Source organism: Leuresthes tenuis, unplaced genomic scaffold (genome assembly GCF_036924035.1).
Source record: "Leuresthes tenuis unplaced genomic scaffold, fLeuTen1.0.hap1 SCAF_18, whole genome shotgun sequence".
Classification (NCBI taxonomy): Eukaryota; Metazoa; Chordata; class Actinopteri; order Atheriniformes; family Atherinopsidae; genus Leuresthes; species Leuresthes tenuis.
In genome coordinates this window covers 7,894,572-7,910,810 of record NW_027325372.1, presented here as the reverse complement: position 1 = coordinate 7,910,810, position 16,239 = coordinate 7,894,572, and the positions used below count along the sequence as shown (strand labels likewise).

At 39.6% G+C, this 16,239-nt stretch overlaps 1 protein-coding gene across 2 annotated transcripts in view; it reads right to left on the bottom strand.

Moving 5' to 3' along the window:
• The window catches only part of npr1a (natriuretic peptide receptor 1a), a 33,920-nt gene extending 22,087 nt beyond the window's left edge, over positions 1 to 11,833 (bottom strand). Inside the window, exons 1-5 of one of the 2 annotated variants that reach the window (XM_072370621.1) lie at positions 11,468 to 11,833; positions 7,985 to 8,714; positions 1,939 to 2,129; positions 1,616 to 1,729; positions 1,347 to 1,500 (exon numbers count right to left, since the gene is read on the bottom strand). In XM_072370621.1, the coding sequence (XP_072226722.1) occupies positions 1,347 to 1,500; positions 1,616 to 1,729; positions 1,939 to 2,129; positions 7,985 to 8,714; positions 11,468 to 11,473 (1,195 nt within the window). In that variant the 5' untranslated portion in view covers positions 11,474 to 11,833. The remainder of the gene's footprint in view (positions 1 to 1,346; positions 1,501 to 1,615; positions 1,730 to 1,938; positions 2,130 to 7,984; positions 8,715 to 11,467) is intronic. The other variant, XM_072370622.1, reaches the window with a different exon arrangement.
• Positions 11,834 to 16,239: the final 4,406 nt, after the last annotated feature.

Sequence of the window (16,239 nt, the reverse complement as noted above, 5' to 3'; positions counted from 1 at the left end):
GAAGCTTTTAGACTGTGGCTTACACGTTGCACCAGCAAAAACAATCTTGCAGATTAACAGTACAACTGTTTATTTTTACTGTGATACATGAAGTACATTTTGCTGGTAGTGCTCTGGTAGATACGTCTACTGTTTTACTTTTACACAATGCTGTTAATGGGACAGAGATACAGTGTTGTGAAAAAGTCTTGAGCAACCCTTATTTTTTAAATATTGCCATGAAAACTTGAAATATGTGCAGTGATATATCAAAACACATGCAAACACAAATGTAAATACAGTTTATAAGGCAAAAACTGAGTTTGTACAATTCCAAAGAGCTTAAAAGTCAGTATTTAGTCTGAGAACCTCTATTCTTCAACACAGCCTGAACCCTCTTAGACCAGCTTTCTGTCATTTCTTTAAGGAGTCTTCAGGAATAGTTCTCCAGGCTTCTTGAAGGACATCCCAAAGCTCTTCTTTGGATGTCGGCTGCCTTTTGTTCCGTTCTCTGTCAGATGATCCCACACTGCTTCAATAATGTTGAGGTCCAGGCTCTGGGGAGGATTCATCCCTCCATAAGACCTGTTTCCACTGATTTTCAGTGATTTTCATTTGACATAGCTCAGCCTTTTCTCCCGGTTTCCCTTCCTTAAGAATGGCTTCTTGACAGTCACCCTTCCATGGAGACCATTTCTGATGCTTTGACCCACATTAGATGGATCAGCTGAACCAGATGCATCTCTCAGGTCCTCTGTTAGTCTTAAGAACATCACTTTTAGATACTGTTCATCTACTATAGATAGCTTTTTAGCCCTGCCACTTCTTCTTTTGTCTTGTACTTGTCCAGTTTCCTCAGATTTCTTAACAACGCACAGCACAAAATGCTGAGATATAAGATAAGCTTTTAGCTAATAGTTATTTTGGTTCTCTATTAACTCTTATTGGTGCAAAAATAAAATTTTATGTCCATCAAATTGTGCTATTTTTATTTTTCATATATATGACTAAAGAAATGGAACCAAATGATGTGTCTTTGTGATAGGCTGCTTGTGACAAAGCGCTTAAAGAAACCTTTTTAAAATGGTTCTTTACCAATTTGTCTGTTTTATGTAGACACAACAGTAGCTTGTTTTAACATTGTTTTAGATAGATGCATTTTTTAATGCTTGAAAGATTCACAGATCAGTGTGAAACTTTGATGGACCTTCAGAAAGCCAGGAGAACTATTGCTCTCGACCACATTACAAGAAAGTCTGGCGGCTTGGAGAGAAAAATCAGAATAACTGAGGGGTGATTTCAGACTTTTTCTCAGCACTGTAGTTCTGTTTTTGTTTCTGCTCCCAAAGACAAACATCCACCCTCACCTGGGAAGGTCCTGTTCCACATCTTCCGGGTCACCACGTCTCCTTTGGGTCTCTGCACTTGTCCTGGTCCTGTTCTCTGTTGGCTCAGAGTCTCGTTCAGAGCCTGGGAGTACATCATCACTCCGTCATAGAATCCTCCAGCAATCAGGTTGTACTGACAGAGACAGAGAGTTGAGACTCACAGCATAAATCTTCCGTTTTGTTTCTTGTTTTCCTTATCAATATAAAATGACTGTCAAACATGTATCAGTCGTGATCAATATTCCTACCAGAGAGTCTTTTATAGTGAAGTTGAACATTTTCTTTGCGTCGGTCTTCAGAGTCTCCACAAACTGGAGGTATTCTGGATTCTGAGGCTCCCGGTAGGTCAGCAACTTCACACTCTAACAACAGACGGACAGACATACGGGAGTATTTGCTGATCAATGACAAACTAATCAATCAATCCTTGGCTATCTAATTAGCTGCTGTCACATCACATACTTAAAGAACGGGCCATTAAAATACCAATCATGGTCTTAATCTAGGACCTGGTCCCTTTTCAAAGCCATTTTATCTGTCTTTGTCTATCTTTACCAGAACTGCTTCTCACCCTGAAAGCGAGACGAGCCACGTAGTCCTCCTTATCTCCTCTGAACCACGGCATGACGGGTCGTCCGCCCTCCAAACCCTCAGCAAAAAGATCAATGAAGAAGAAGACGTAGTTCTCCAGCTCTTCCCCCTCCTTCCAGAACTGGACCATCAGATTCCTGAAGAAGTCCCAGGGGCAGCACAGGTACACCACTGGAGAAGAAAAAGAAGAGGAGACTTTGTTTTGAAAAGTGCAATAAGAGAAAGAGGGAGTGCTACTGAAAAGCTTCTTAGTATTTTCCCTGGATGCTCTTCAATCTTTGTTCCTTTTTTTCATCTCAAAATGCTGTTTGTTGACTTTTAAAGGTTTTTAATTATTTTCAGGTGTATTCACAGGGGAGGTAACAAGCCCAAGAACACATATATGAAAAGGTGATCCCTCCCTTCGACAGCAGAGCTGGACTCCCAGAAAAAAAGACACAAGATACATATAAATCTGAATGAATGGCTCTGGTGTGTATAAGTTGTTAAGAGTCTTTTTCTCTTTCTCTTTGTCTTATGTTTGTAAGTCTTTCCCAGTATTTGGGTTTTCAGAGGGGTGTACAACAAAGGAAGATTAGCAGCACAGTGAGCTATGTAGAGCTTTTAGTGTCACAAAGCTGGCTGTCTTTTAACCTGCTTTACATCAGCATGGTAACTGATAATGAACTCATAACCTGCCCCTGGAGCAGTTTGTGTTCAGAGGTTCACATTTAAGGCAATAAACTTTCACTGATTCCTGTCCTGATTAAATCCCAGACAGCAAAATTCAGCCTGAAACAACATTTAAATGTCACCAGGCAGGATATGGAAAGTTGATGTCTGTCATTGTGACAAAATTTCAAGTGTAGAAGTTACGTTTAATGAATGGCTTATTTCTAAAATGCTAATAAATATGCTTGTTTTACAAGAAAGATTTATATCAAATTTTAATATAACCTAAACAACAATGTTGATGCAGGGACATATTTTCAGTACTTAATCTATAAAATAATGACTCACCACAGATTTTAATCTTAACTAAAAACCCGCCTTCATGACCAGAAATAGCCAAGTTTAAACATCCAAAACCTTTTGACCAATCAAAGAAGCTTTGCAGTTACAGAAAACAACATGTAGCTTGCCTGCTGTGTTACCATGGGAACCAAGCTTTCAGTATGTGAACCAGAGTGGGTCCTATACCTTTTTCATATCTTGTCTTGATAGCCGATACAACTACAAACTAACTAAGTTAGTTTGAGCCCATTTAACGGAGAAAATTCAATCCATTAAATCTTACTTTGATTTATTCAATGACTTATGTGATTTCTATTTTATTATGAGTAGGTGTGTGAGCCAAGTGTACTTTCTATAAAGTTGAAAGTTAATGAGCTTTATGTGAAGCTGCTATGAAATAAACACCAGGCATGTATCAAATTGTTAATTTACAAAACCAACAATTTTCTGGCAGCATCTTTGCAGCAACTGCGTTTTTTCTCTAGTGATTTCTAAACATTTCACACTTCTCCGGTCATACAGTCTACTATTCTTATCAATTCAGTGTCAGAGGAATGGCAAATTATGTGCGGAAGATGCTTCAAACAACAAATAAAACTCCCATTTCATGTAAGCACACACATAACCTTTAGAGGAAAGCCTAAGTTAACAGAGAAAGATCATTATCACTGTCATAGTACCTGATATCTCTGTGTGGGGATTTAGGTTTTGTCGAGCGAGCTCACACAAAGAAAGACAGATTTGCTTTGTAGTACAGTCCTGTTGAAGTTGTTTTCTTTCCTGCTTTTCTCATTTGTCCACAAGTCGGGTTTTTCATAATTTTTTTGGAATGTATACCTTCTCGAAGTAATTTTTTTAAGATACCAAGTAATTTTGTGTCGCTTTGAAGCTGAGTTGTCACTTTTTTTTGTCTAAAGTTTGCTTTTATCTCTTATAGTTTGCCTGTATGAAGTAGTTTGAGTCTCTTAGTGGTTATCTTTATGAGTCTCTTTTGTGTCGCCAATTTGACCCAGATTTACTATCACTTTACGACTTGTGCAAACCTTGTTTCTGTGTTAAAAAGTTACTGTCAGTACAGATTAACAACACATAACGCTAGGCTAGCACTGCTGCATATTTATTTATGGGAGTTACCCTATAAGAAAGCAAAATTCAAGGTGGAGTACGTTTAAATGATTCACACAGAGTCACTAAACTTTGCAAAGCACCACTCGCTGACGTTATTTAACACAGAGAAAAGCATGTTTTAAATTTTGTGCTTGGCTTCGCAATGACTGTTTGCTGCATGGAGAAATTAAAGGGGTTGCACAACACCAGCAGGAGTAGAGAGTGTGAGAAGGAAGAGATTTTCCATTCATGAAAATTGATATGGAATGCAGAGGAGAATGTTATCTGAAAGTACCGAGTGCCAAGCCACGTTATTCTTAATTTATCGGAGGTACACTAAGATGAGTTGGAATCTCCGAGTAGAAGGAGTCACAAAACACCTGCTCCACCAAAACCTTTGCAGCTCTTCATCTTGATTTTGTTTGTTTTATTTAATTTAGTTTGTTTTGTTTTAATCAACCTAACTTCTGCAGCTGGGATATCATTATTACTGTAATGCTACCAAAAGGACCAGGAGGCAGTGATGCGCCTCAGGTTTATATACTCATGCCCTCATTTTCTGAAATAATAGCTATTTACAAATGTCCCAGGGGTGGACAGTAGGTATGATAAATAGCTTTTGTTAGTCCAATAGGTTTCCCTTATAGTTGTATTTTGGCTACATGTTAGGTTTTAATGAGTCTTCCTCACCTATATGCAGCCTGATCCTGTACTATCAAAAACAATAACAAATTTGAAGTCTTATGACTGTCATGAAGGAGTCAATTTATCAAAAACAGTCTTTTCTGATTTGAGCCAAAGAGCACATCTTAAATATTTCAAGTGAACAGGTAGTGATGCTAATATGCCAGGTGTAACAAACAAAATGGTTTGTTAAAAGGAACAAACAAAAACACTGCCGAGCAGAGAATCCAAAAGACATTAGTCATAAGTAATCCTCCGACACACATCCAGCCAACAATAGAAACCTGCAGGAGAAACAATGAGAGAAAAGCAGCAGGAACAGAGTGAGTGACAAAGACAAGGGTGAACGAAGGAGAACAAAGGGAATAAACGCTGAGGAAAGCAATAGCAAATTAAACATAGATGGGGAGCAAATAGTAAACTGAAACTGATGTGAAACAAGCATTAGGAAAATCTAACCAAAAGTGGAAGAGGAGAAAGAAAAGAAAACAGGAAGGAAGCTGACAACAACACTGAATGTCAGAAAGGATTACGATTGTCTTTATAGTTTGTTGTGTATCATCTTGTCACTGACGTCCTTTGGAGTATGTGATGCCATTTTGTCTCTTAAGTTACTTTGTGTGTCACTGCAACACTTTCCTGTCTCTCTGTGTCTCTGGAAGCGTAACCCTGCAGCTGATGTCTATGGAGACATTAATTAGAGTTAAGAAGGGCTGTATGATTATTTTCTGTCTCTGTGTCTCTTTGTGTTGGCTGGACTGAGTCCTCTAGAAGGTATGCGAACATTTGTTCAAATGGCTTCAGGAGCCCTGTGTGACTACATCAAACCGTAGACCAGGTCTGGCTCAGTCTAACAGGGCTCATGACCTCAGCACTCAGCTCTTCGGTCTCCATGGTGATAATCATAGATCCTTCTCTAACGAGCTCAGCGGTCAGACAGGAGACGCTCGTTAAGGATCATTATGAGCATCAGATCAGTAAAGGTGTGAACTCCACTCAGTTTACCTTAGCAAAAAAAAAAAAAAAAAGGTTGTAAAGTGTGTGCAAGAAGGGTTGTTTTCTCACCCAACACTTTGCTGGAAATGCCAATTTAAAGCATAGCTCCAGAAGCTGACTGACTTTGTCTTTGGTTGTTTTTCTTTATGCCTTTCATGTAACTGTTTCATATAGTGTGTAGAATTTTCCTGCTGAGGTTAAAAACAATGTGTCATGAGAAAATGTAAAAACATCCTTCCCCACTCTCCCTAAACATTTCAAGCAACCCCACCATGTTCCCCTCCATTCTGATGCAGACTGAAAATAATAACCTCCCAGTTAGGAAGTGTCACTCAGAGTCCTGCAGGAAAAGAAAAATGCCCCACCTCACCCCAAATCATCTCCATACAGTCCCCAAGGTGGACTTAATTATGTGGACAGGGAGAGTTTTGCATGTGAAAACCACAAACTCACATGTTGTTTTTTCTGTTTTTAATAGAACCAACCAGAAAAAAAAGACAGCTGACTGAGAGCTGGTTTTTTTTGTTTTTTTTTGCCACACACCCACGCACTCAGCCGTGTTTCCATTTCTTCAGAGGACATTACAGTGATTTCCTCTAATTTCTTGAAGAATCACTCTCATTGTAACCTGTACTCCAAACTTTACCTAAATCTAACATCAACTTACCCCGTCTCACTTAAATATTTACTATACGTAGAAACGAAGACACTTCCCCATAATGTGACAGTGTAAACAGATCTGCATCCCCCAACATGAATTACACCTGCCACACACACCTGCCACACACACAGAAACACAGAGGTAATTACTTTTAGGACATCCAACATCGCCGCAGGCAACAGCTGGTGTCAGTAAGAGGACAACAGGAGCAGTTAGTGTGCCTGTGATGATGTCATATCACACATTGTACTGCTACCAATTGTGCTGGTGTCTGATCCTTACATACAAACTGTACTAACATGCAATAACATCAGTACAGCTTATTTTACATGAGCGTTTTGACAGGATGAACGTAAAGGAGTAAAATTTAAGTGTCATTAGCACCACTTTGCATTCCTTTTTACTACATACTGTGTGTACGGTTTGTATCAGATTATCAGGCTTCATGTTGCTATAAGTAGTAATAGTACTTCTGTGGAGGAGTAATGAGACACCTTAACATGCGCACTAACTTTTTTTCATGACGTCAGCAACATGTTTCACATTAAACATACTTGCAAGTCAAACAGAGGATTAGAGGACACATTTACTTCTTCTTCCGCACTAAAGTCATGATTATTTACAGGTGTGTTCAACAAACACACATGCATTATTCTTCTATACCTGTGAGGACTAATCACTGACATGACACACTTAACTGAATCTGATTCCAACTTAAACCATCTCACAGAGGTCCAACCAAAATGTCCTCACGATGCAGGAATGTCCTTACAATGCAGGAATGTTTTCACTACTGAGGCCCTAAATTGGATCCTGAAATGGGTCCACATAAACATGGACGTACAACAGCAGACAACTCACACACAGACGCACACACAGAGCTGATGTCAGTCATTAACCAGTACGGAGAAAAATCAAACAATAATTAACCATCATTTAACCATGAGAAAAACATCAAGGGAGGGAGGAAACCAAAGAAGGGAGGATGAGGAAAAGAAGTAGGAGGAAAGGAAGGAGCAAGAAGGAACCAAACAGTGAAATGAAAGGAGGTGAAGCATCAGACATCAACAGTTCTTGCAGATCTGGTGAAAATTTATCAGAAAGGAAAGAAAAAGAAGGGAAAGGTGAAAAGGAAAACAGCGGAATAATCATATCTCGCTCATATATCTAATCTCTCATATCTCCTGGAAAGGACAAAAAGAAAAGAAAGACAGGAAGGTGTGAGTAAAGTGGAAACAACTGAAATGTCTGACCTCAGCAGGAAAAAAGGAATTAAAAAAAGGAGGGAAAGACTAAAAGAAATGAGCAAGTCGAGTCTAAGTTATTGAAACCAGGCTACAAAAGCTGTTTAAGTGTCATCCTTGCCACGATCATGGATTTCCTTGGTAAGAGATCATTGAATAACAGTTTTAGGATGGGAAGGAACAGATAAAACATTTAAAAGTTTCATGACACTAATGTAGCGGCAAAAGCATCAGACCTCAACTGCTTCCAGTAAAGAAAAGGAAGGAATGGAGAGGGTAGAAGGAAAGGTAGCGAGCAAAGAAATACATGCAAAACAGAACTGAAAACTAAAGCAGCTGACCTCTTCCGCTCTCACGGATCTTTTGGACCTCCAACTTGTAGTTGACATCCCCCTCAATGATGCGATCGTAGACAGTGATATTGTTTCTTCTCAGCAGCTCATACAGCCCTTCCACGGCGAAGTAGCACGGTCTGTCATCGTTGGCGTCCTTGTTGTCGCTGAAGATGAGCAGGACTTGCCGCTGCCAGCCGAACTTCTCGTGTATTCTCATGCCAAACTCACCTAGCTTCTTATGGGTGGGGCCGGTGTTGGTGACCGCCGCATACAGGTTGAAGCCAATTGCACGAGCCCCAGCTGTCACCATGGGAACATCCCAGTGGGTAGTGAAGCGAGCGACTGGTGAGGAAGAGTAGTCACAGCCGGGTCCGATGAAGGCCCAGGGGTCATGGGACACTTTCAGGTCGACAGCAACCAGTGGTGCCATGGAGTCTGAGCAGAAGCCCTCATGGTTCTCTGAGTTACCATGAACCAAACCAAGCTTCAGGCCAGGCAGCAACCAGGGGTCAGAGTTCACCTGCTCCACGGCCTGGTAAAGAGCCGGTGCCACACGAGGCCACGCCCACGCATAGTCAGTGTTAGTCAGGGGCAAGATGGCCGCCAGAGTTACCTCCTGAAGGCTGTCTGTGGTGTTGTCAGCAGAGGGCATGGACTCCGCAGATTGGACGAGGAGCAGGACGAGGAGGAACACCTGGCAAGGCCAGGACTGCATGGTTAAGGGAAGTCTAACAGCCTGTCAGACAAGCAGCAGGGAACAAACACATGATAGCATCAATTAAACATTCTGTCCTGTCGCATACATAAAACTGCCAAACTTCTGGATAATACAGCTGTCTTGTCTATAAAACAATATGCTACAGGGATAAAACAGCCTTTCAGATCAGCAACAGACAAACATACAGTACAGCATAAATTAAACAAGCCTGATCTGGGCATAAATCTGTCTTTTTGTGCATTAAACAAAGCTCTGTTGTCAAGAAACAGTCTGTCAGAGAGGCTGAGGGGAAAAGCACAAGTCATCTCAACTTAAACAGCCTTTCCTGGAAATAAAACAGTCTGTCCTGAGGTTAAAACACCTTGTGCTCTGAATAAAACATGTTAACGCAGCCTGTCTACCTTGTAAAACAGGCTTTGCAGTTCTGTCGTCTTCTTTGTAAAAAAAAGTCCATTACATCCTTTTAATCAAACAGCTTGTGCTCTGGATAAAACAACCTGTCATCTGGGAAAAAGTGATTGTCTTCCACATGAAAACCAAAGACAAACTTCTGCAATTTTACAGTAAACCACAGTCTCTCCTTTTTCTTTTTATGAATGAAGCAAATGTTTGAGTGATAATGAATCCGCTTGAGGAACCGGTGGAGATTATGGGAACTCTGCAGTGTTTCCATGTGGGATCCATAAACTGTTACCCATTAGCTCCATGTGGGCCCCATGTGTGTTTGAGGGTCACCAGATATGGAACTTAAGTCCACAATAGAGCTGTTAGCAGATAATTGCTGGTTAAACACTGGTCTGACTGCATTTACTGGTTGAGTAAATGCTGTAAAATGCACTGAGATGTGCAGGACGGTGGAGATCTAATGCGCTGCTCCATGAACCAGTCAAGCAGACAGAGTCTGTCAGAGTCTGTCAATAAAAAAATGAATTTTGTAAACATGAAACAGCTTTGATACGATCAGATGCTGAGGAGTAATGGTAGAAACAGATTGGACACATGAAACACTTTGTGTTTGAGTTGTGGTGTTTCATCTCTGACTCACTGAGGCTTCTGATGTCTTTCAGGACACTGAGATAATCAGGATGAGTCAGAAAGTAAAACTCAGAAATGTGAACAGGATAGTGTCTGCATCTGAACTCAAGTTGCAACATATGCGCCGTGTGAGTCCAACATTAACACAGCTGATTGTTTTATACAATTCACTTCAGTTAAAAACATTTTCTTCGTCCCAGAAAGGAAATTTGTAAGGCAAGCAGAGTAAAAGAAAAACTGTGCACATTAAATAGGAGTGAGCGACAATAAATAACAGTAAACACCGGGATTATTACTACGACTAATATGGAGCATAGTATCAAGGTGCATGCTAACATGAGGCAACAATAGTAATGTTCAGTTTTTCCAGATCCCTGTTTGAGTATCAGCTGTGATCTGTGCATGAAATATCTAATATATATACATATTCAGACCATCATCAGCTATAAGTTATAACTACTAACTAACTACTGATGCTCAGAAACTTGACTTTAATGCTGTGACTGCTCCAAAGCATCAGTACAAGTCACTCTCCTCCTGCTGGATCGACAAATATCCAGTGACCGAAAACAGGAGAAAAGAAACCTGAATGTTTTTCTCTCATTTTATCCAGTTTTTGCTTTTTATGGTCACAGCGATCTGTAACCTAGTTTTCAAAAGTGCAAATAAGTCCAAATTATTAATAACATGTCTGAGAAGTTTTGCTGCGTGCGGACTAATCTAACACATAATGAACACATAACTGAGAAGTGACAGGAGGCACACCATGCAACTGGATGTGTGTGTGTTTCAGTATGTGTACCGGTGTGTGTGTGCGCCATTGTTCTCTTGCAGCCTTCAGTCTTATATAAGTGTTGCCGTTGCGAAACAGCAGCAGAGACTCACACAGCAGCAGATCAAACAGGATGCAAACAACTGAGACAGTTTTAGGGATTCATCTTGTGTTACTGAACCTTCAGTTCAGTTTAATAGAAAACAAACCATCCACGGCATCAGGTTCTGCTGGGGCGGAGGCTCATACACCAAACTCCAATTTTAGAAAAAAAAAAACTGTTTTGCATTCAGAAAAATGCTTTAATTCTGAACTGAGACGAATCAGCTGAGAAACATTCTGGCAGATGTTCCATCTCTGCACAGCAGAGATTCGGCTAACGTTCTATTATAAGCACTCTCTGATGTCAATAATGTTAAATGAAAATCCACTTCTTTTGAAATAAAACCTGTATCATCTGTTATAAATTGTTTTTGTTCTTTTTACAGAAACATAACCGATTATTTTCACAGCAACAGAAAATAAAACATAAATTATCCCAAAGAATGGAGATCATTCAGACATTTTTCTTTATTGTCATTACTGACCATTTAATTTATTTAAATGTAAATAAATGTTAATCTTTGAATTTGTTATGTACAAAACAGAAAAGCATATATTGCGTTTGAGATGTGTTGAAGAAAAAAACCTAAAATGCAAATGGATGAACATCTAAAAAAATATGACTTTTCAATTAAATAAAATAAAGACCCAAATTACAGTTTTCTTGTTTATTTTTCATACATCTTTTAAAAACGTGCACAAACGTATCACTCTTTTTAAATTGCTAACATTTTTTGTAATTATTAACAAACCATTTTATTAATAACCAACCAGTTAATTTTCTTTTTAAAAACGAAAAACTTTGAAAAATCTCAGCTGTTCACCATCAGGTCAATGTGTTGCAAATTACAGAAGCAAATACCTGCATTCTAGCTGGTAATTTTTCTGTACCGAGGAACGGTTCGGGTCCGGCCCGATCCTCCTCTGTTACCGAGAGTCGTGCCTGCGGCTGTGAACTTGAAGAAACAGTCGGTTCTTTACCTGCACAGCTTCTCAGAGCGTCGCTTCCTGCGGCTTCATGTTCCCAGCGGGCAGAAAGAAGGAGATGTTTCCACAGCAACGCGCGCTGCTTAAAAAGACGAAGAAGAAGTAAAATAAGAAGAGGTGCGGGGGCTCCGTTTTTACCGGGGACTCACCGGAGGATCGATCCCCACTGCTCCCGACAGGTTTCCGGTTTACTACAGACGGAGAAACGTCCCGGCAATGTTGTGCTTCCCGGCGGCCACGCGCACACACGCACACATTTTTGGAGGGGGATGTGGAGGGCATGAGGTCAGTTATGATAACGCTGACTAAGCGTGTGCGCGTCTCTGTCCCACCCGTGGGTCTGCAAATGGAATATTCAATTACACCGATTAGGATAGGGGTGAGTGCGCGCACATGCATGTAGGTCGTGTATGTGCGCGTGCTCTGCCCACCCCAGCTCGCGGCCCGCTCCTCTGTCCTCTGCTGATTAGCTGTAAAATTTTCACTCTAATTGAAACATTAAACACGAAATCAGTTCCAGTCCTGGGCAGTAAAATGGACCAGGACTGGTCGATTTGTTCACCTTCTGGTGACGGTTTGGGTCTGTTGGGGCTAAAAGAGGCTGAATGTGGCGTCCTACTCCTTTTTCACAGGGGCCACTTCATCACAGGAGTCTACGCAGGAACCCCTCGTTGTTCTGGAGCCCCCTGGTGACCGGCTGCACTCCTGCAGACAGTGAGGTTGCTTCTAGTGAGGCGTAAAATCAGCGATCATGAAACCACAGTCAAGAGGCAGCTGCTCACAGCGTTGGTAATTCACACCAGAGTTGATGATGTTTGATGGAAAGGTATGTTTGTGTTTTGACAGAATCAGGAAGCTGCTGACTGAAAAATTCATCCACACCATTACGGCATTAAAGAATATTGTCAGATTATTGATTGATTATAGAGAATATAGAGAAAACATTTGTAAATTGACACAAAGCAAAGAGCTCATGATGAGATTTCTTCATGTGGTTGTGTTTGTTTGTTGTCGTTTTACTCCTTATTATTTTTCAATGTGTGTCACCATGTAAAATATTGCTTATAGAAATACACCAGAGCCTCCTCTGATCATCAACAATAAAAATGATCAGATTTCAACTTAAAGGATGAAGTGATGTGTTTTACTTGTATTTTATCACTTAAGATCATTTCTTAATATTTGATCAATATTTGTAAGCTGCTGTTATTAATTAGAGATTTTTAAAAACCTTAGAAAGTTAATTTGTCACTTTTAACACCAATTAACTCAAGATCGTCTTTACTGCTGATTTTGAGGGTTTTTCATGCCAACATAAGTTATGAAGTCCGTTTTTCTATAAATGTGAAGTCCTTGTAGCACAAACAATTCATTTTAAGATAAATGAACAGCCTTCATCTGATGCTGAAGACTGCATACCTTCTGGAAGAAGTTGGTGATGTTATTATGTGGTGGGATTTTAGTCTTTTCTTCAGCAAAACAGACTGTGTTCTTCTCATGAAAACATTGGTGAAACGCTTCTAAAACATTTGCATGACATAAAAATGTGAAAGCAAAAGGGACAATATATATATTTTTTAGTCTTAATGCTTTGATTTGATGTGTTAGCGAGTGACATATAGAACACAGCACATATATGTGAGTATCTTAAGAGTTTCATACAGACTGAGGTTATGTGTTAACATTCCTGATCTGTTAATAATTAATGATTGAACAATGTCTCATTAAACTTTGACCTTCGCTGATCACTGGACTCGTTGGAGCCTGTTGTAAAATGCTTGATTTTCCCGATGAAGTTTTGAATGTGTGAATCCTGACATGAGAACAGTTAAGTTTGTCACCAGCAACAACACAAATTGTGTTCTCAACAAAAGCTATGACTCCATTTTGTGTGTGCGTTCTTGTTGATAAAGTTAATGTACAACACACATACATACAGGACCCACCGAGTGTGTTTTAACAGGATACACCCGGTGGACCAGGAAGCCACTTAGTAACACACACACACACACACACAAACTCTCCCTCTCTGTACCTCTTCCTGGAAATGATCACCACCCACACGCACATGAACACAAGCACACTCCTTGCCCTCCTCCCTTACTCCTCTGTTAATGAAAACACTCATTTGTACGTTAATGTTTCTCTTGTCTGATGGTACATGTTGTACATGAAAGCTGAACACCATCATGACCAAAAACCAAGGGTCATTAGAAATGACTGTGTGGTGTTTTCTGTTTAGAAAGTCAACAAAATCACAACAGCCATTTGATTAAAATGTTAAAAAACTGATAAAAGCGCTGAAAGGCTCCGCCCCTTTACCTGTAGATGTGCAGAGTCTGTGGTTAAGATGAACAGATAACGCTCAGACCTACAAACTTAGCCTCAACAATGGCATCAACACTGACTGATGTGGGAAGGTCACTGGCCCCATCAGTATTTAGTTTTTCTTACTATAGCATCCACTACAAAGGAGTAGAGCAGTATCCTCAGAAAACGGTGCACTGCACATGCACTTTTAATCCAGGCTGCAAAGTACCCAGAGAAAACCCACGTATACACGGGGAGAACATCCAGAAACATTCAAACCAGGAAGGTGACGGTGACGGTGCTAACCACCATGCAGCCTGAGGGTGATGACATTTACTCCTTGATTTACTAAAAAGGGGTTCATGCTGCAACATATCTGCAGCCTGATATTTTGCAAGTATTTCATTTCCATCTACAACAACTGTTGAAATACCGATTTCAAATTGATACGTGCATAAGATACAGCTTTGACTCAAGTAGTGGAAGAATTATGGGCACTTTTTATTCAGCTAGTACTTTTAGCACTTTAAGTACAGTTTCTTAATTAAGCTGATAAACCCAAAAAAGTTGGGATGCCGTATGAAATTTAAATAAAACAGAATGTGTTGTTTGCTAATCTCATGAACCAATATTTCATTCACAATAGAACATGGAAAATACATATTTTTTTGCTTTATCTTGAATTTGATGGAAATGTATCAAAAAAGTTAAGATGGGAGCAACTAAAAGCTGGGGAATAAATTGTATATAAAGAAACAGAAGAACATGTTTAACCTAATCAGGTTAACTGGCTAAAGGTAAGTGACATGATTGTATAGAAAATAGGGAGGAAGAGTCTCATCTTAGTAAAAATGGTTCAGAAATCTGCAGAAAAATGTGTCAACAAATTGTGAAGCAAGTTCAGATTAATGTTCCTGAATGTGAAGACTTTACCTGCTCCACCATCTACAGTAAATAATGTGAACGATTCAGAGAAATTGGACACAACCAAAAAAATATATATATACACAAGTCAATATTGACCCTCAGGCAGAGCTGCATTAAAAACAGACATGATTCTGCATGGGCTCCGGAACACTTCCAGAAATCATTGCATTTGAACACAGCTCACCGTGCCATCCACAAAAGCAGATAAAGCTCAATCATATAAAAAGGAAACCATATGTGAACATGATCCAGAAAGACTGCCGTCTCCCCCGAACCAAAGCTCATTTAAAATGGACTGAAGTCAAGTGGAAAACTTTTCTATAGTCAGACAAGTATCATATCCTTCAGACTAAAAAGGAGAAGGACCACAAAGTTTCTTATTGGCACTCGGTTCCAAATCCTGCATCTCTGATGCTACGGGGATGCCTTTGTGCCTATGGACCTAGAACTTCTGGAAAAGCTCCATTGATGCTGAAATGTATATATGTATATATACAAACCAAAATGTTTCCCTAATGTGACACAGTTCAACAAATACAATCACATGAACATATTCTAATCAAATGTTTGCTCACACAGACTGTTTAAAACATGAAGTCAGTATAAAAAGAAAAACTCGACAGGTATAATTTTCTGCAATTTAATATACGGTAACATTGGTCTGGTTACCCTGCTTCTTTAAACAGAGTGCTGTTTTCACGAGACTGTTTAAGAATAAAAATAAGTTGTAGTTAATGCTAAGATTGAAAACAGAAGGATTTATCTAAAGCTTAGATAGAGAAAATCCAGACCATTATATGAAATCACTTTATACATGTTAGGAATATAAATAATGTATCCAATAAATGCTTAAAACCATCTTAAATGACTGAGAGCTATGTTCAACTGAAATTTTGAACCAAGAGTTTCAAACAGTTGATCAATTTTCTGTTCAGGAATCTTTATTTTTGGGCAGGTCAGCAATCCTTCAGGAGGCAGCAAAATAGCTGTGAATGCGTATTAATACGTCCGTTTGGGAGTTCGCCCAAATCTAAATCCAGCCGATGCCATATGCGTATCTGACAGCTATCCAACTAACAGCTCTGCAGCAGGTCCGTCCAACATCTACGCAGCATCATCTGCATGACATACTCATGCCATGTGAGCGTAAGGTGAGGTTTCAGGTAACTTATTCCACAGCCGGAAAGTGTCCGTTTAAATTTCAAATCAAAAGTAGTTGGTTTACCAGTTATTGTGGTTCTGCTCAGATGTCAATCACTTTCAGGATTTTAACATCAAATTCTAAAAGCATGTTTTTTTCATTTTAAACATTCGGGTTTGGCTGAGTTGTTAAGAAAACATTTTTCTATACAATTTAATTCTGCTTTAACTTAGTATCAGGTTATACAGGTTTGCGGGATACTTCAGTGA